The sequence below is a fragment of the Leguminivora glycinivorella genome, chromosome 27 (assembly GCF_023078275.1).
Source record: "Leguminivora glycinivorella isolate SPB_JAAS2020 chromosome 27, LegGlyc_1.1, whole genome shotgun sequence".
In the NCBI taxonomy this organism is placed as follows: domain Eukaryota; kingdom Metazoa; phylum Arthropoda; class Insecta; order Lepidoptera; family Tortricidae; genus Leguminivora; species Leguminivora glycinivorella.
In genome coordinates, this window is record NC_062997.1 from 2497149 (window position 1) to 2517137 (window position 19989).

Sequence of the window (19989 nt, forward strand, 5' to 3'; positions counted from 1 at the left end):
TAACTATTCTAAATTTCAAGTTGATAGCATTAGTAGTTCTCGAGATATTTAGGAATGTGACAGACGGACAGACAGACGGACAGAGTCGCACCATAAGGGTTCCTGTTGTACCTTTTTGGTACGGAACCTTAAAAAATGAATACTAAAACGGAACTTGACGGAAACATTGCGATGACCTTGAACTTTGACTTCAGAAAAATATATGTGGTTGTGCGGGGAACAAAATCTTCGTCTGTAGATTAGTTTTTTTTAATTCTAGTCTTATTCTCCTGGCCAGTTGGGTCTTGCGTGTGCCAGAATGTACTATAGTAAGTTTCTGTGTGTACACTAAAGCGGTTTTTAAAAACGACGGGGTGTTATAAGTTTGACGTGTCTGTCTGTGTGTCTGTCTGTCTGTCTGTCTGTCTGTTTGTCTGTCTGTCTGTGTCTGTGGCATCGTAGCGCCCGAACGGATAAACCGATTTGGATGTAGTTTTTTTTGTCTGAAAGCTGAGTAAGTTGGGAGTGTTTCTTAGCCATGTTTCATGAAAATCGGTCTACTATGTCGCAGTCGGGGGTTTTTTCAAAATTTTAATTTTGTGGTTAGGTTTTTATATTTTCACCCAACGCAGATCAAAGTAGCGAACCCTTAAATGTGCATTGAACCGCGCGGGGTTAATCAAATTGTTATTAAATTAAAACCCGAATGTGTCTTCAGCACGGCTTTCTTTGAAGTGAAGTGATTTCAACCGAAAATTGATTAACTGCAGAAAGTTACATATATAAATACACATAATATATTTCAATAATGTTCAAAGCTAATAGCCTGACCACAAAATTAAAATTTTGAAAAAACCCCCGACCGCGACATAGTGGACCGATTTTAATGAAACATGGCTAAGAACACTCCCGACTAACTCAGCTTTCAGACAAAAAAAACTAAATCAAAATCGGTTCATCCATTCGGGAGCTACGATGCCACAGACAGACACACACACAGACAGACAAACAGACAGACAGACAGACAGACAGACAGACACGTCCAACTTATAACACCCCTTCGTTTATGCGTCGGGGGTTAAAAAGTTGTTGATGTTTAAGACGTTTGTAAATTTTACTCGATTGACAAACTTCGTGGACTAAATTTTGAAAACGAACTTACCTAATTAATGTTGAAATAGGTAATTTCATCTTGTTCGTAACTATAATAACCTAACCACAAAATTAAAATTTTTAAACAACCCCCGACCGATTTTCATGAAACAAGGCTAAGAACACTCCCGATTAACTCAGCCTTCAAACAAAAAAAAACTAAATCTAAATCGGCTCATCCGTCGGGAGCTACGATGCCACAGACAGACACACAAAACTTATAACACCCCGTCGTTTTAGTTACTAAGTACAAATTTGATATTAAGACAGATTATTTGACCATTGTTAATTTGCACAAACTACGTAATGTAGAAAATAACGATGTTAATAGAATAAATTAAAAATACTTATAATGGTGCTCCTATACTGGCTGTTATATAACATTTATTACAGTCCAGTGTGGGAGCACCATTACATAGGTCTGTGCCATTAATATTACCTACCGTCTCTATAGTGACATCTCTTGACCGAGTCCATTTCCAATCTTGCAGCAACCCTATCCTGTTAGACCATGTTGCTAGGTTGATGACAGCTGAACATCGCATTTAGTTTCGCTAGTCACCACTAGATGTATCTGTAATAAATATTAAATAAATATTAAAGACTTTTCTCCACAGCCTTGTATCCATACTAAATATACTAATCCATACTTCCATTTACTTTTACTAATATTATAAATGGGAAAGTGTGTGTGTGTGTCTGTTTATTTGTCCGTCTTTCGCGGTAAAAGGGAGCGACGAATTGACGCGATTTTTTAAGTGGAGATAGTTGAAGGGATGGAGAGCGCAATTTTCAATCCCCGACGCAAAAATGACGGGGTGTTATAAGTTTGACGTGTCTGTCTGTTTGTGGCATCGTAGCTCCCGGTAGTAACGCATGCGGTGTGGTAGTAACGCATGAACCAATTTAGATTTAGCTTTTCTTGTTTGAAAGCTGAATTAGACGCTTTTGCCATGTTTCATGAAAATCGGTCCACTGTGTAGGGGGTTTTTCAAAAATTTTATTTAATGGCTAGGTTATCGAATTTAACGCGTGCAAAACCGCGGGCAAACGCTAGTATCCTATAAAACTGTAATTTACCCGCCCAAGGGCTCATAAAAGTGCAATGAATTATTAAGGCCCATTGAACTGCTGATAAAAAAACGATAAGTATATTTTTGAAAAACATTATTTTTTATTGATATACTTATCATTAATGGTATTAAAAGCAGTAAAAAATAATGAACAAATCCTTTTATAAACCACCGTCACTTGGCATATCTTCATCTGATTCGTTAGGATTGATTATAAGGTTTTGGTTTTCGGTTTATCTCTTGGAAAACGCAGTTGTCAATAGGTATGACTACGATGTATTAATGAGTGCCAGTTACTTCAATCATATTTGAAGAGCTTTGATAACGAAATACCTAATAAGCAGACGCAGAGCCTAAATAGAAGTCGCGTGGCACGAATAAATTTTTGCTAAAGTTGCCGTCAATAGAAATTGCGAACAATGTAAACAAACTGAATGGTTGAAATATCCATATTCCAACACTCTTTTATTGTTTTAATGGTCTAGGATCATGGTGTTATATTAATTGACTGAATAACACATTTTTAAGCCAGTATTTGATTAGTCAGAATGTAAATTCAAGCCATTTTGAATACAAGGTTTGTTTACATTGTTCGCAAATTCTGTTGACGGCGACTTTAAGGACAAACGATATCATTTTATTAAATTAAATTATCCGGTGAACTTTATAGTTCATATGAAATTTCACTTCCAAATAAGTATTCAGCTATCGATATAAATTGAAATTGAAATTTATTACATATTATTTTTGATTTCTACGATTAATATTACAATCATAATCTGACAATTAATTAATCACATACGAGATATTTTATTTTCTGTTTTGTTTGAAAATTGTTCTATAGACAAAGTAGTTAATAGAAACTTTTTGGTCTTTCTTGCAATTCACTGTTGAATCTGCAGTCGGTACACGGTAAGAACACTAATTTCAAAATTTCGTTGTCATTACATGACAGTGTTGTAGTGTGCGTGGCCTCAACTGAGTCTCAATTGCTTGTAACAAAGGTGAATGTCACCGGCGATTCCCTTTATCAACGTTAGTGGCCGTAGACATGCAATGGGGTGATGTGGGCACCTGTATTATGTAACATGCCATGTTTTATTTACGATATTTACTCGTTTACACTGAGCTGGCGAAATACTGTATGTTGTTACGATTTAAGTTATTTTGCTAGTCCTATACATATAAATGTCTTAGAAATGCAAATAAATATTTGGTATCTATACGGTATTTGCCCATTTTCCCGAATATCGACGAGCATAACGAGTAAGCGAGTAATTCTTATTTAGAAGATTTTGAGCGCAGTGAGTGACTCAAAAGTCCCGAAATCTGAATAACTTTCTTCTCTTGTGGCACATACAACGTACCTGCATGAGCATGAGAGCATATTAGAAGAGAAGGAAAAATGTACCTTGAAAAGTGTAATCCTTCTTCGTCACTAATTTATTAACACCTAATTTTGAGGTGTAGCGTGTGATACAGTTTAAATGGCGCAATTAAACACAAAATTAAATAAATAACGCCGAAAACTTCACAAAATTAATTTGAAAATATCCAACTTCGATTGACAGTCCGACATTATTCAAAAATAATTCAAACTTTTTCGTATCTTTTTCGGAGTTAAAAAAAAAGTTTGTGAGGAACGGTCCGAATTGCGTTTAACCACTGTTCTATTCGTGTAGCTTCTTTATAGTTAAATAGTGACATTCAGCACAAGGACTTAATGCTTTGGTCTAACCACATAACAAAAAAAATTTGAATGACAATGACATATGTCAATGTCACGGCATGCAGCGGAGTTTGTAAACATTAGGTTTTTGTGTAAATTTGTATAATTACACACAATAAAATGGACACCGTGCCACCTAAACCGAAGAAACTAAAAAGTGCAACTAGAGAAGAGCTACTAAATTTAAGTAAAGATGTATGTTAAACTACTTACTCGGCTTTCACTGTCATAACCTATAAGATAACTTGTTTCTCATTTTCGTTGTTTAATTTCAGGATTTGGTGGATAAAATATTGCAATTAGAGGCATAATGCCCAGCTGAAGAATATAATTAGTAAAAATGTGTCGGGCGAAGAGGATACTGAGAGGAAAAGGAAGAAACCGTTCGATTTTAGCAAGTTAGTACATAACCAAAAAATTGACATATTTACTGACAGTGTCATATTTTATAGTTTCAGTTGTGTAGGCATTTTCGAAGTTAAGACTAGTAGAGTTAGAAGCTTGACTCTATAGATTATAAGATCTGATTACCTACTTTTAAACAGACATTAAAATTTTATATGACGTGACGATAGTACAGTCATAATTGAATGTAAAGATATTAATAATTATGAATTGGAAATTAATGATACCATGAATAGTATAATAGAATGGCTTAATGTTAATCATCTCAAAATAAATGTTAATAAAACAAAAATAATGCACTTTCGACAAAAAACGCCTATGTTGCCAATAAATTGTAACTATCAAGGATATACTTTTGAACCAGTTGATGAGACAAAATTTCTGGGAGTAATTATTGACAGCAAGTTGTGTTGGAAACCACATACAGAGGAAGTTTGTAGAAAACTTAGTAAATATGCATACTCGCTGTATAGACTATCAAAGATAGTAGCCATTGAAGCAGTAATTGCCGCGTATCATGGCTATGTTGGGTCAACTCTTCGATATGGGCTAATATATTGGGGGAATTCGACCAACAGGGAGATCGTGTTCAAGGCACAAAAGCGATGCATAAGATCTATGTTTGGACTGCATCAATTAGATAGCTGTGTTCCATATTTCAAGGAGCGTAACATTTTGACTCTTCCATGCCTCTTTATATTTGAAACCGCTGTATTTGTCAAAACAAACCTTCATCTATTTAAACAAGTGTCACAAATATTTAACAGAGACACCTACCGAGCTCACAACCTTTGTACAGTATTTGCTCGTACTGCATTAATGCGGAAAAGCGTGTTTTGTCTGGCAAGCAAAATTTATAACAAAATTCCTATTGCTATAAGAATGAAGCCGTTGCACTTGTTTAAAAATGACCTAAACAAATTATTGACATCTAAGTGCTATTATTCCATACCTGAATTTCTTGTTGACGCTTTAAATTAGATTGTAATTATAGTGTATATAATATGTATGTGTGTGCATGACTTATTGACATAAGAAAATATATGTATGTATTGTGCTTAGTTATTATTATTATGTATTTATTAACAAAATTTTATTTGATATTTTATTTATTCTAAATATTCATAATAATGTGTTTGATTCAATGAACTTGTAGTATCAATTTTTAATTTAATTTGGATTTTAATGTAATAATTTTTAATGTATTTCAACCATTTTTCTTGTTAGTTGTTTGTCTTTTATTAATGTTTGCATGTTAATATATAGAAATTTAATGTAATTGGTATGTGTATACCCAATTTCAAAATTGTACTTTGTATGCCTATCGGCGAAGCATAGCGCTCTGACAGAATTTTGTACCAACATTGTTACCTATGTTTACAAACAAATAAATCGTTTAAATCGTTTATGTTCTTGTCTTGGCAACATTTTACTTTAAAATATTCACCGTTCCGTTCACACAGTCAACAACAACAAGTGCTTAAAGTAAGAAAAGAGCTTGAATTAACACTAGATCACGACTCTTTGATCTTACCAATACATATTGGCCTTAGCTATTTCAGATGATTTACAGTGCAGCATCCGAGAAACATCGCTTTTGGTGGCTAAATATACCTTTGCAAGAACAACATACTGTGCCACATAGCTGACAAGGAAAGCTTGCAACCGATTTCGTACCTGTGACCATCTCCAATGCACTTACGCCACTCTGTCTGCTTCTCCCAGTTTCTGTTGTTATTGTAGTCCTAAGGCACCCCAGAGGTGCTAAGGGCCTTCACAAACTTGCGCCACGCCTTCCTATCTTCAGCGACCCTTGTGGCCTCGCTCCAGATCAAACCAGCCGCTCGTAGCTCATTTTCGACAGACCGCTTCCATGAGTGGACAGGGTGCCCAGGGCCACGGCTTGCCAGTTCCCAGTTTCTGTAGTCGATCTTAAAGACCAATAATGATGGTCTAATACATATTTCTTCTTATTTATTACAGATGCCAGTACCGCAGAGTCTTGCTTCATATCCTGTACTTCGGCTGGGACTACCAAGGGCTAGCGGTGCAGGAAGACACCACACAGACCATAGAGCATCACCTCTTTCACGCGCTGACCAAGTCCTGTCTGATTCAGGTGAGAGAATAAACATAATAGGGCTATTTTTAAATCTACTTGGCATAAAATCAAATCAAAATAATTTAATCAGCAAAAAGGCCACCGGGGTACTTTTACATGCACAGAGAACCTCCTATAGAGTACCAATATTGTAAATTTAGTGCGCGGTACAAATCACCAGTGCTTGGGGCGCGAGGAGCGGGAGGGGAATGTGTTTAGCGCGCTGCGATTGGTCGTTTCAAGGACGGCGGGCAGTCGCGCCAGATGAAAAGCGACAGAAGTATGACTGTCCCTCTGCTGTCGCGTAAGTAGCCAGTGTAAGTTGACCTATGCCGGCTCTGAATAAATTATAAATATGACTTATTTGTGGAATGTAATTTCGTCTGTTTTTAAATTTGAGCTTCTTGTTACCTTTCCACACCATTTCACACTACTGTTGGCGACTGGCTGGTGCGCGACCTCTTTGTAGTAAGTATTAGTTTACAACTTCACTTTCGAAAACTGTTCTCATGTTTTGAAATATGATTGATCAGTCTTCAGTCTGCCTTCTGTCACGAAACTGTAAATAAGCTTGTGTTTGTTTACCAACAATTAAAATTAGTGCTTTTATTACATGTTTTCATCATTTCACGTCAGTAATTACAGTCCACAACCTGGACATCTTTAAGGCATCAAAATACCCTTCTTCAATTTTTTGATTGCGAAAACCACACGCTGCTTTCGGGTCGGATATTTGGTCGCTACTGATCGGGCACGGCGAGTGCCCGCGCTTATATCATGGCAAATACAAGTAAGGCTGGTGACCGCGAGTCGTCTTGTAATGGATGTCTATAGGGGTTGGTCTGTGTTTACATGTCACATATTTAGAAAAGGTTTAAAATTTATTTATTGAAATTACAAGGTGTCAAAACGAAAAGTTCTTGACAATGAAAATAATTTAAATTTGATTCATTTGCAGAGTCGCGAGACTTCGCAGTACCACAGATGTGGCAGGACAGATAAAGGAGTCAGTGCCTTTGGCCAGGTTAGTATACTTTTTATCACCTTATTTTAGGCTGCCAGTCCTCTAGAGTAAGCAAGAGTGCGGGGCATTGAGAGATAAAATTAAGCTTTTAAACCCACAACGCAAACTCGATGGGTGTTACAAGTTTGACGTGTCTGTCTGTCTGTCAGTCTGCGTGTGTGTCTGTCTGTGGTATCGTAGCTCCAGAACAGATGAACCGATTTAGATTTAGTTTTTTTGTTTGAAAGCTGAGTTAGTCGGGAGTGTTCTTAGCCATATTTGATGGAAATCAGTCCGCTATGTTGAGTTTTTTTTTTTTTCAAAATTTAAATTTTATATTGTGGTTATTCAGTTTATTCACATTTGCCATATCTTTATATTATTGTATCCATACTAATATTATGGATGGGAAAGTGTGTGTGTCTGTTTTGTTTGTCCGTCTTTCACGGCAAAACGGATCGACTAAATGACGTGATTTTTTTAAGTGGAGATAGTCGAGGGGATGGAGAGTGATATAGACTACTTTTTGTCTCTTTCTAACTCCCACTTTCCTAAAATGGGTAGTGGAAATTAACTATGGAGCATTCCACAATTTTCGAATTCAACGCGAGCGAAGCCGAGGGCGAAAGCTAGTGTGATAATAAATAAACACGATATTAAACATATTTTATTAAAATTCCAGGTGATATCAATATCGCTACGCAGTACACACGGCGAAGATGGTGACGTCAATACAGAAATGCCATACTGTAAAATACTGAACCGACTGCTGCCAAAAGACATCAGGGCGGTCGCTTGGATGCCTATACCTAGTGACAAGCTAGAGTATAGTGCCAGGTAATAAATATTTACAGTAAAAATTAAAATTTTGAAAAAACCCCCGACCGCGACATAGTAGACCGATTTTCATGAAACATGGCTAAGAACACTCCCGACTAACTCAGCTTTCAGACAAAAAAACTAAATCCAAATCGGTTCATCCGTTCGGGAGCTACAATGCCGCAGACAGACACACACACAGACAGACAGACAAACAGACATACAGACAGACAGACAGACACGTCAAACTTATAACACCTCGTCGTTTTTGCGTCGGGGGTTAAACAGTTTGTAATGTCCCAAGGATTTTTTCCCATTCCGTTACCATTTTTTTATACATTTTGTATGGCGGTAACGGAATGGAAATGTTTGGAAATCTTGGAACATTTTTTTCTCCTATCAGGATTGAAAGACCTCGCGATTCTGAGTATTAATCGCGTAAAAAATACCCATGTTACAAAAAAGTGGGGTTGACAACTTTGAAAAAAAATAAAAAACCGGCCAAGAGCGTGTCGGGCCACGCTCAGAGTAGGGTTCTTTTTTTTTTTTTTCATTATAAATGGGCTTACTCTTGACCACAGACTAGCCAAAGGCAAAGACGTGGCCTACGATGGAGTGAGCTCGCCCAGAAGATGCCTGTTCACTCTTGATTTGAAGGTTGCCGGGTTATATGAGCTCGGAAATATAGCCGCCGGCAAGGAATTCCACTCCTTGGCAGTGCGCATAAGAAAAGAAGTGTTGTATATCCAGGTGCCTCAGGAGGATGGCAATTAATTAATACACAAATCACTTCTGAGAAACACACCAATATATTTTATATTAATTAATATAAACTATTACATTTCACTAGTTCTACCTACTTGACAGAAGAGAGCATGTCAGCTAGAGAATATTCATACCGCGCAAGCGTGAACATTTAAATTAGGAAACTCAATATACTGCACTCTTCCCCGCATAACAAATAAAAGTTACAAATTTAGTAATTAATGAACAAACAATGTTTAACTTTCAAACAAACAAATACTTAACTATCTTACAACTTAAATCTTGTTTTAAAAGTAAGTCTTGGGATAGAGGATTCCAGATTTCTCTTCTCCCCTACATAAGTTTTGGTGGTGATACACACACCCATAGATGTTAAAAATGCTGACAAAAATATGGCATAATATTTAGTTCTAAATTCCGAAAATAACTGCTAATTCTTCTTTATCAAAACCACAATATTTACTATAAGCAAAATAGCTGTTATATATTTCAAAAACAATAGAGATTCCATCTTAATGAATTTTTTATCCAAAAACTCCAATATTTTTTTGTAAAAATTTCCATTTTTGAGGTTTCAGTCTTATCTCTGAATCCTTTAATATTGAAAGTACAGCCTCTAAGGTATTGTACATATCAGTTAATTTTTTATTACACATATATATGTTTTCCATAAAAGCAATTTTCCTTATTTTTCTCAAAAACTACTAAACCTATCAAGTTCAAAATAATTTTCCTAGAAAGTCTGTATAAAGTTCTACTTTTGTGATTTTTTTCATAATTTTTAAATATATCTTATACTTTTAAACGAGCAATTCTTGTATATTTATTTATTTATTTATTTATTTATTTATATATTTATTTATTTACACTGACGATCTCGGAAACCGCTCTAACGATTTCGCAGAAATTTGTTATGTGGGGGTTTTTGGGGGTGAAAAATCGGTCTAACTTATCCTTAGGTCCCGGAAAACGCGAATTTTCGAGTTTTCATGCGTTTTTCTTCGCGCGCCATCTCGTGTGCAGTAGTTGTACTGTTAAGACAGAATTCTTTCGGTCGATGTAAGTACTATTTATTGCAAACACTAGATGGCGACACAGGTCAAGGCTAAAACGAATAGAAAATACACTATTTGAGTTTTTGTGGCGAAATGCGCGCCATCTCGTGTGGAGTAGTTGTGTTGTTAAGGCTGAGAATTCTTTCGCTCGATGTAGGTACTATTCATTTTTGAACTAGATGGCGACACATGTCAAGGATACGAAACAGAACCGAGCGAAGCTCGGTTGCCCAGATATTGGTTCAAAAGTTAGAGGGGGGGACGCACTTTTTTTTCCTTTAGGAGCGATTATTTCCGAAACTATTAATATTATCAAAAAACGATCTTAGTAAACCCTTATTTATTTTTAAATACCTATCCAACAATATATCACACGTTGGGGTTGGAATGAAAAAAAATATCAGCCCCCACTTTACATGTAGGGGGGGTACCCTAATAAAACATTTTTTTCCATTTTTTATTTTTGCACTTTGTTGGCGTGATTGATATACATATTGGTACCAAATTTCAGCTTTCTAGTGCTAACGGTTACTGAGATTATCCGCGGACGGACGGATGGACAGACAGACATGGCGAAACTATAAGGGTTCCTAGTTGACTACGGAACCCTAAAAATGGCCCATCTTTAGACTGATGTACCATTTGATTAATTCCAGGTTCGACTGCACCCAACGTCAATACAAGTACTACTTCCCCCGCGGCACATTGAACCTTGCTTCCATGCGCGCCGCGTGCGCACTGTTGCCTGGTGCGAGAGATTTCCGCCATCTTTGCAAGATGGACGTCGGTAATGGCGTCACACAGTTTATAAGAGAACTGAAGAAGGCAGAGATTCATCCAGTAGACCAAGAGGACGATACTCGTTAGTATAACAAGTAATTTTATTACAATCTCGCTTTTTTCTCTGTTTATAGCTCTTTCTCTCTCTCTCTATCTCTCTCTCTCTCTCTCTCTCTCTCTCTCTCTCTCTGTCTCTCTTTTTTTCAGTCAAATTTTGTCTTGAAACGTAATAAAAAACCGGACAAGAGAGTGTCGGGCCACGCTCAGCGTAGGGTTCCGTAGTTTCCCGTATTTTTTTTTCTGTGAATAATAGCAACAAAGGCTTTTGTTTAACACATTACGGCAAAAGCCAAAAAAACATCTCAGAAAATGCATACTATACGAGTATTTGGGAATTAAAAAATACTAAGAGGGGCTTTACAGACGTTCAGACTGCAATTTGTGTAGGGTCTAAGCAATATTTTTTTGGTGCCGACGTTTTGATTTTTTTTTCAGCGTACACAATGTACTACCTCCTTATAGAAGGCAACGCGTTCCTCTGGCACCAGATCCGATGCATCATGGGCATTCTACTGCTGATTGGTCAAGGGAAAGAGTCGCCAGATGTCGTTACTGAGCTGCTGGATATTGAGAAGAACCCGAGGTATTATTAATATTATAAATATTCTATTTGTAAATTGAAAATATATACCACTAGCTTCTGCCCGCGATTTCGCTCGCGTGAAATTCGAAAATCTGCTGAAGGCTCCATACAAATTTCCACCCCCTCATTTTAGGAAAACGAGGGGTTAGAAAGAAACAAAAAGTAGCCTATGTCACTCTCCATCCCTTCAACTATCTCCACTTTAAAAATCACATCAATTCGTCGCTCCGTTTTGCCGTGAAAGACGGATAAACAGACACACACACTTTCCCATTTATAATATTAAGTATGGATATATTATGTGGAAATAATAAACTTTACCGAAAGGCCAAAACTACAGCTTGGCAAAGAAATAGTAGACAGAAAAGAGGATCGCGTATTATAGAGAGTTACTGTCAAAGTCATTGAGGTATATGTACTACGTACTAGAGGCGACGTTGCCAAGCGAAAACACTGCACATGCTGACAAATGCGCGGGGTGGGGGGAGCGGCAATTTACGCATAGAGTAGGTCCACCATCAGATGTGACACATTATTATTATATTCTGCCTAACGGAAATTTTACATTTTAAAATACGGCTATTCTAGTCAAAATGATTTATTTATTTACAACTTAAACAATACAAATTAATATAATTGTGCTGTACTTATCTTCTTCTTTAAAATACAATGAATGAACATATTAGGGTTTGCAAAAACCGGTTAACTTAAAAAACCGGTTAATAACCGAGACTTTTCCTTCAAAACCGGTTAACCGGTTATTAACCGGTTTTGAGGATTTTTAGTAAACGGCCGTACTACGCAATAATTGCCATTACCTTTAAGAATTCTGATGTTGATGATATCGTAGCAGGTATTACTTGCACGATGAAGATCATTTTTATCCAGTTTTTTGGAAATTTTGTAAAATGAGGAAATTGCAAAAAAGGCTTGTGTGGTTTGAATGTGACGTCAGTTTTGCGTTTTTTAGGCATGTGGCGAAGGTCTGCAGCTCCCAGAGCCCCTAGTAATACAACCAATTGATGTAAGAAAACCAAGATCTCCATTTTACCTTTCTTTTAAAAAATATAGTTTGAAATATACTGTAGACTCCGGTTACAACGACGCTCAAGGGACAGCTGATAAGGACTGTTCAATTTACTAAGCGGACACACTAAAACATCTTTAAAATTTGTAATTTAAAAACAATTGATAAACAATTGACGGTGACGACATTAGAAAAGCTATCAACATCGATTGCTACATAGTTATTCTTTCATAGTTAATTATATTTCACGATGGAGCGTAGTAGTTTGAACGATCGCAAAGCAATCTTGCACAAATGGTGTACTGGGAAGTGTTCTCTGCGAAAAATCGCAAATATGTGCAATTTTTCAAAATCAGGGGTGTTCCAAATCGTTACAAAATTTGAAGAGCATTATAAGCTTGAAGATTTACCGAAATCTAGGAGTAGACGCGGTCCGGCAAATCCTCAAGTCGAGGATAAAGTTAGGCGGTTGTAAAATCGCAAAATTATCTATCGGTTCACCAAATTGCAAAAAAAAGTAGGCATTAGTGTAGGTACTGTTCAAAATATAAAATAAATAAATAATATAAAGACATAAGAAGCAAACAATGTAGAAGAAAAGAGCAGATAAGAAATTGCGATACAAAACAAAAGTGCAGAAAATGGTATAAAATGTTGCTAAAGAATAAATTTCATGGCATTTTAATTAACGACAAAAGTGCTTCAAATTTGACTGTAGTACATTAGCGGGACCCCAGTCCCACAATGATATCGTAGGAGAGTATATGCCAGATGAGGATAAAACCATAAAAATTGATAAATTCGGGAAAAAAAGTACTTGTTTGGCAGGCAATCTGTTCTTGTGGCTTTAAGGCTTCCCACAGACAGTCTTAAAAATTCATAATCTTAAAAAAAAATTGTATGCAATCTGACAGTTCAAACTGACACTGACAAGACACTGACAGATCTGTCAGTGTCAATTTGCATACAAATTTTTTTTAAGATTATGAATTTTTAAGACTGTCTGTGGGAAGCCTTAGAGTTTATCTTATTTTGGTACTGGTACCATTGGTGGCGAAATTTGCAGAAAAGAGTGCATTCAAATACGACTTTTTGTCATCTGTCCGAAGCATTATATCCCTCCTTTGTTTTGGCCTGATTTAGCAAGTGCACACTATGCTGGTCAGACAGTTGAGCTACTAAAGCCAAAAAATATAGAATTTGTTCAGAAAGAAGCCTATCACCCAATTGTCCAGATCTCTGACCTATCGAGCGGTACTGGACCATTGTTGAGACATACTTACGAAAGAATAGCCGAGAAGATATATTACTTGATGAATTCAAACGAATGTGGTCTGCAACTTGCCGAAAAGTAACAAGAAGTGATGTGCAGACACTCATGCGTCGCATCCGTATAAAAGTCCGATTTTTTTACCGATGTACTTGACTAAGTTCTTTTTTTCATATTAAATATTATCTACTTACGTTTGTTGTCGTTTTAATACCATTCAGCTAAATAAGATCTTATACTGTGCAGAAAAAAATGCTATTTTAAGTGTCCGCTTTGTAAATTGAACAGTCCTTATTACTTCGTACTAACCAGATGTCGTACAAAACGAATTTAATTTCTTTTAATTAAAAATAATATCTACATCTCTATTACTAAATCATTTCAATCAATAGGTTTATTTACAGGGTATTATTATCATAGTATTAATACCTTATTTTATTGTGACTAGTTTAGCTAGAAAAAGTCATTTTTAGTATGCGTGCTTGCTCATCATTTGTAAGTAAAGCTAGTTTATACGCAATCGAAAAATACAAATTGGGTTCTATTTAGGGACCGGCCACACTTAAGAGACGCATGTCCTGAGGTGCGGAATGGACGTCCGCGCCACGCCTATACAAAATGTACTGAGGAGACGTTTTTTGAATTACATTCAGGCGGCGTGGCGGAGACGTCCGTTGCGCGCCCCGAGACACGCGACGCTTAAGTGGGAACGCTACCTTAGTTTATAAGATTCGACCCGAGGCGAACAAATTGTTAAAATTTTTCAAGCAATACTCCAAAAAGTTACATGGCCACAATGTAATCTTGCTACTTGTTGTAGGTAAGACAGGGGGCCGTGCTCGGGTGGAAGTAGCTTTGTTTCCTCAATTTACTAGTAAAACTAAAAACGTTGTCGCTCGTCGTTGCAACCGGGCTTGACGGACGGATTCTGTGTAAAATGTTTCGTAAAAAGCGGCTGGTCGTTAAAATCGGAGTCGTAATAAACGGATACACTTTCATACTGTCACATACGAAAACCAAATAAATACCTGTGCTTATGTCGTTGTAAGAGGTTGGACGTTAGGTCTATGCGGAGTCGTCGTAATAAACTAACCGGACTCTACTGTATTGTATAAAATGTATAATTGAGTAGACTCGGGACTAATTTTTTACAGATAATACTGATAATAATCATTACAGATAATAATGTTGTCAATGAAAAGTAATTAATAAATCTTTATTAATACAAAACATTAAACAATTACGTATTTTTGAACCTTTTTATGGCTAATTTTCCAAATTTTGAGAAATAAATACAGTTTCGGTTATTAACCGGTTAGAGACTATAAAAACCGGTTTTTAACAGAGGCCAAAAAGTCTCGGTTAACCGGTTTTTCGGTTAACCGGTTAACCGGTTTGCACACCCTAGAACATATATATGTGTTGGACAAAGCGTATCCATTGTTCCCTTTTTTCATGACCAGATCAAAGAAAACTGCAAAAAGTGAGCGTGCTAAAAATACAATTTCACTCAAAAAATATTAACAATCAATAAACAAATAAACTTTTTTTATATTATAGTAACATAATTCATGAAGTAGTAATTAGTTACCTAATAATTTTCCAAATAGAAATATATATATTTCGCAAATATATTAGAGGTGAAACACTTAGTAGGAACAATGTAAATGGCACATCTGCGCGGTTAGTCTATGATTGCGTCACCAAAATGGCGGCAGTCCCGCTCCCGCTCGCGTATTTGTAGAATATTCAATCTTAAAATATTATAGACGAGTTCTTTGTTTAATTTACCGATGAAATGTCACACCTTGACTTTTATTTGATTTTTTCGAGTGATTAGAACAATTTTTAAGCACACAAGAACGCATTATTCACGTGGAAAGTAAATGCATCACGGCACATCACTGCACTGCGAGGGCCTGGTGACGACTGACAACGTTGCGGTCCATGGACCGCAGTGGGGTGTGTAAAAAATTCTCTTAGCAGCGTCGCCTCTAGTACGTAGTACATATACCTCAATGGTCAAAGTAAAATGTGTAATCACAGTGCATAGACTGCCAACTCTTGACAAAGGCTCAAAACATTTGAACCTCAGTTCTGACAATTTGGTCCATATTCTTAGCTCGCTATGTGTTAAAATGTCAAATATTAATATTAGCGCCATCTAGGCCACCGTACCTTTTTCTGTATGGTACTGAGGTACGTTTTTTTTAGACTTTATCCGTCTGTACTGAGTTACATATGTCTTTGACCATAGCAACACGTACTGTTCTCATACAAAAGTGACTCAATAGTTGCCACATGCAAAACGGTTTGCATAGACGGTGGCGCCCCTATTTTTTTTTCTACTCTTTTTTTTGCCATCTTTGACTTTCTTACGTTTAGTAAGCCGTGACTCACTCCATCTAGTGACTAGTAGCGGTACTGATAAAACCACTACTTGATGTCTTGATGAAACCATAGATTAAAATATAAGATCATACCATCCCATACATTAAAATGCGACCGCCTAAGAACGCGCATACACTACACCACACATAGATGGCGCCACAGAAAATGCATTGTTGCCATCAATTATTTGTAGATTGGCGTTAAGTGTCACTTTCGAGCCATAAATCTATGTCAAAAGTGAAAAAGTGACACTTAACGCCATCTACAAGTATAATCGAAAGCTGCAAGACTTTTTTTGTGGCGCCATCTATGTGTGGTGTAGTGTATGCGCGTTCTTAGGCGGTCGCATTTTTAACCCCCGACGCAAAAACGAAGGGGTGTTATAAGTTTGACGTGTCTGTCTGTGTGTATGTCTGTCTGTATGTCTGTCTGTGTGTGTGTCTGTATGTGGCATCGTAGCTCTCGAACGGATGAACCGATTTTGATTTAGTTTTTTTTGTCTAAAAGCTGAGTTAGTCGGGAGTGTTCTTAGCCATGTTTCATGAAAATCGGTTCACTAGGTCGCGGTCGCGTCGGGGGTTTTTTCAAAATTTTAATTTCGTGGTTAGGTTATAATGTATGGGATGGTATGATCTATACTAATATTATAAATGGGAAAGTGTGTGTCTGTTTGTTTGTCCGTACGTCTTTCACGGCAAAACGGAGCGACGAATTGACGTGATTTTTTAAAGTGGAAATACTTGAAGGGATGGAGAGTGACATAGGCTACTTTACGTCTCTTTCTAAAGCGAGCGAAGCCGCGGGAAAAGCTAGTCTATTTATATTTACCCCCTTATTCATAAACGTACATTAAAGTTATCAAGCCGATAACGTTCCTTTGTCCCTATCTATCACACCAATACATCGGAAAGGGACAAACGAACTTTATCGGCTTGATAACTTTAGAGTACGTTTATGAATAAGGGGGTATAACTATGATGAAACTGATTGATTCTGACATTTCTGACTTAGTTTTTAAACCCCGACGCAAAAACGACGGGGTGTTATAATTATAAAGTTTGACGTGTCTGTCTGACTGTCTGTGTGTGTGTGTCTGTCGGTGGCATCGTATCTCCCTAAAGTCCCGAACGTATGAACCGATTTAGATTTAGTTATTTTTTTTGAAAGCTTAATTAGTCGGGAGTGTTCTTAGCCATGTTTCATGAAAATCGGTTCATTATGTCGGGGGTTTTTTTCAAAATTTTAATTTTATGATTAGGTTGTCTATAGACTGGTAAGAGGTTAAAAAACATCGATTATTTATTTTATTTTCATTTATTTCTTACAGGAAACCGCAATACAGTATGGCGTTGGACGTCCCTCTGAACCTATTTCATTGCAGCTACGATTTGGAACAGACGCAAAAGTGGATATACGATAAAGAGGAACTCAAAACGGTCATAACTCAGCTTCAGGCCGAATGGTCTATTCATAATATCAAGTGAGTTGTTTTCTACTCCCGAACTGTTATTCGTCATTTACAGCGTCGTGCATAGATCTTTAAAACCCTACATGAAAGTCTATTCCCCAAAGCCTGCCCCCGCCAGCTTCCCGCGCAGTAACGAAAAAATTGAAAAGGCATTGTTTGGCTCTGTAACCATGGCAACGCATTGTTATAACGATATTGCGCGCGTGCGCGATAAGCCGGCAGGGGATGGCTTTGGGCAGCTGTGCTGGCAGTGCAAAATAGGAAACAGTGTGAATTTCACGAAAGTTATTCTAGAAAATTATTTATAAATAAATAAATAAATAAATATTGGGGACACCTTACACAGATCAACTTGCCCCAAACTAAGCAAAGCTTGTACTATGGGTGCTAGGCGACGATATACATACTTAAATAGATAAATACATACTTATATACATAGAAAACATCCATGACTCAGGAACAAATATCTGTGCTCATCACACAAATAAATGCCCTTACCGGGATTCGAACCCAGGACCGCGGCTTAGCAGGCAGGGTCACTACCGACTGAGCCAGACCGGTCGTCGATTATTAAAATCTAAGTGCATGGTCGTAGAAAAAGTATAATACTCGTGGCGTCTTAATAACAATTTCGGCTTCGCCTCAAATCGTTACCCACGCCACTCGTCTTTTTTGACCTCCTTTAAACGCCTGTTGCATAAAATACTATTCAATGTCCCTAAATCGAAAACTATTTCGAGATATACGCCTGTAGATCACAAAAATATAAATATTTTATGTTTTTAAATAGTCCGACACAGATTATTTCATTGTTTTTCAGATTCTCAACTTCACTATAACTTTTTGTATTAACAGATCCACAATGATCCGAGACGCTCTACACCAGCTAGAAAAACAATATGAAGATATGTGTAAGAGCGAGACAAATGAATCAGAAAGAGACAGGGTTACCGCACATGCAGATTGTCTGCTGCAGGGAGTGAAGCCTAAAGTTTATAAACCTCTACTAGAGAGACAGACTTGTGGTAAGTACCTAACATAATAACAGGAGTAGTCATTTCTCCACATCAATCGATAATCTGTATTTTTACAAGCTTTTATTTAACTTGCCTTGTTAGTATGTTAGTTTGGGTCAAAACGAGGAAGCTAAATTTGACCCACTTTCCGGTTTCCAAATGAGCTAAAATTTTGCACACATATGTAAATCACGTGCCAATGCAATATTACGGTATCATGGAGTTGATCTGATGATGGAGCAGAAAGGTGGTCATAGGAACTCTGTCATGAAACGTCGTATCCCCATCGAGTAAGGGGTTTTTAGAAACGTCTCGGAGAGTAGTAGATAACTGTTGAAAGAAAGGTACAGTCCGCGATAAAAGCTTATGCCAAAAATGATTCTTTTGCAAAGAAAAACGTATTTTATTTACTTTATAAAAAGTGCAACTACTCGACGCGAGATGGCGTTAAAATGTGAAAGAAAAGAATGGAAAATATGCTTTGTCTACTCAACGCTAGATGGCGCTAACATATGGTTTTTAAAAAACAGTCGATGCGAGTTCTCGTACCGTCTAAATGGGCCCTAACTCTATAGTAGTTTTTGTTTATGCTAATATACTATTTTTTTCTTGTTTTTCAGCAAGTCTAGAAGAAAGGATCGAGTATTATAAGAAGAAAAGGAAAGGGCAAAACGATAGCGATGTTAACTCAGATGTTTAGTTTTTATTAATAATGTATTGTTATATGTAATAAATCTGTATTTTTATACTATGTTGTTTATAAACTGAAATAGATATCGTACACTAAAGAGAAGGTAAATAACCTAACCACAAAATTAAAATTTTGAAAAAACCCCCGACTGCGACATAGTAGACCGATTTTCATGAAACATGGCTAAGAACACTCCCGACTAACTCAGCTTTCAGACAAAAAAAACTAAATCTAAATCGGTTCATCCGTTCGGGAGCTACGATGCCACAGACAGACACACACACACACAGACACGTCAAACTTATAACACCCCGTCGTTTTTGCGTCGGGGGTTAAAAAAATAATAATAATAATTGGATTTCTGCCCTAGTTCACTTTTTTTTATCCCTAGTTTACTATAAACCACAGAGGAATAAGTTTAGTAAGGGAAGAGCTGTAACTCCATACTTCAGTAAATGCGGGTTATTTGTATAGGCATAGTTAAGTGACATCTAGCGACAATCACGCGTCAACTAGCGTGAATTATCAGTACCACTACTCGATACTAGGTGGCAACTGTGTATCGTCTGCCAAAAATTTAATATTAGAACAGTTTACAGCTTATATCACAAGCAGAAGGAAT

At 36.9% G+C, this 19989-nt stretch overlaps 1 protein-coding gene across 1 annotated transcript; it reads left to right on the plus strand.

The window, feature by feature from the left end:
• The first annotated feature begins 3990 nt into the window (after positions 1 to 3990).
• LOC125240371 (tRNA pseudouridine(38/39) synthase) lies at positions 3991 to 19422 on the plus strand. The gene is given in 11 exon segments (XM_048148279.1): positions 3991 to 4128; positions 4209 to 4237; positions 4239 to 4331; positions 6322 to 6457; positions 7398 to 7463; positions 8125 to 8279; positions 10738 to 10943; positions 11357 to 11504; positions 17520 to 17672; positions 18516 to 18685; positions 19297 to 19422. Coding segments are annotated over 11 exon segments (1311 nt in total). The 5' UTR covers positions 3991 to 4053; the 3' UTR covers positions 19377 to 19422.
• The last annotated feature ends 567 nt before the right edge of the window (positions 19423 to 19989 follow it).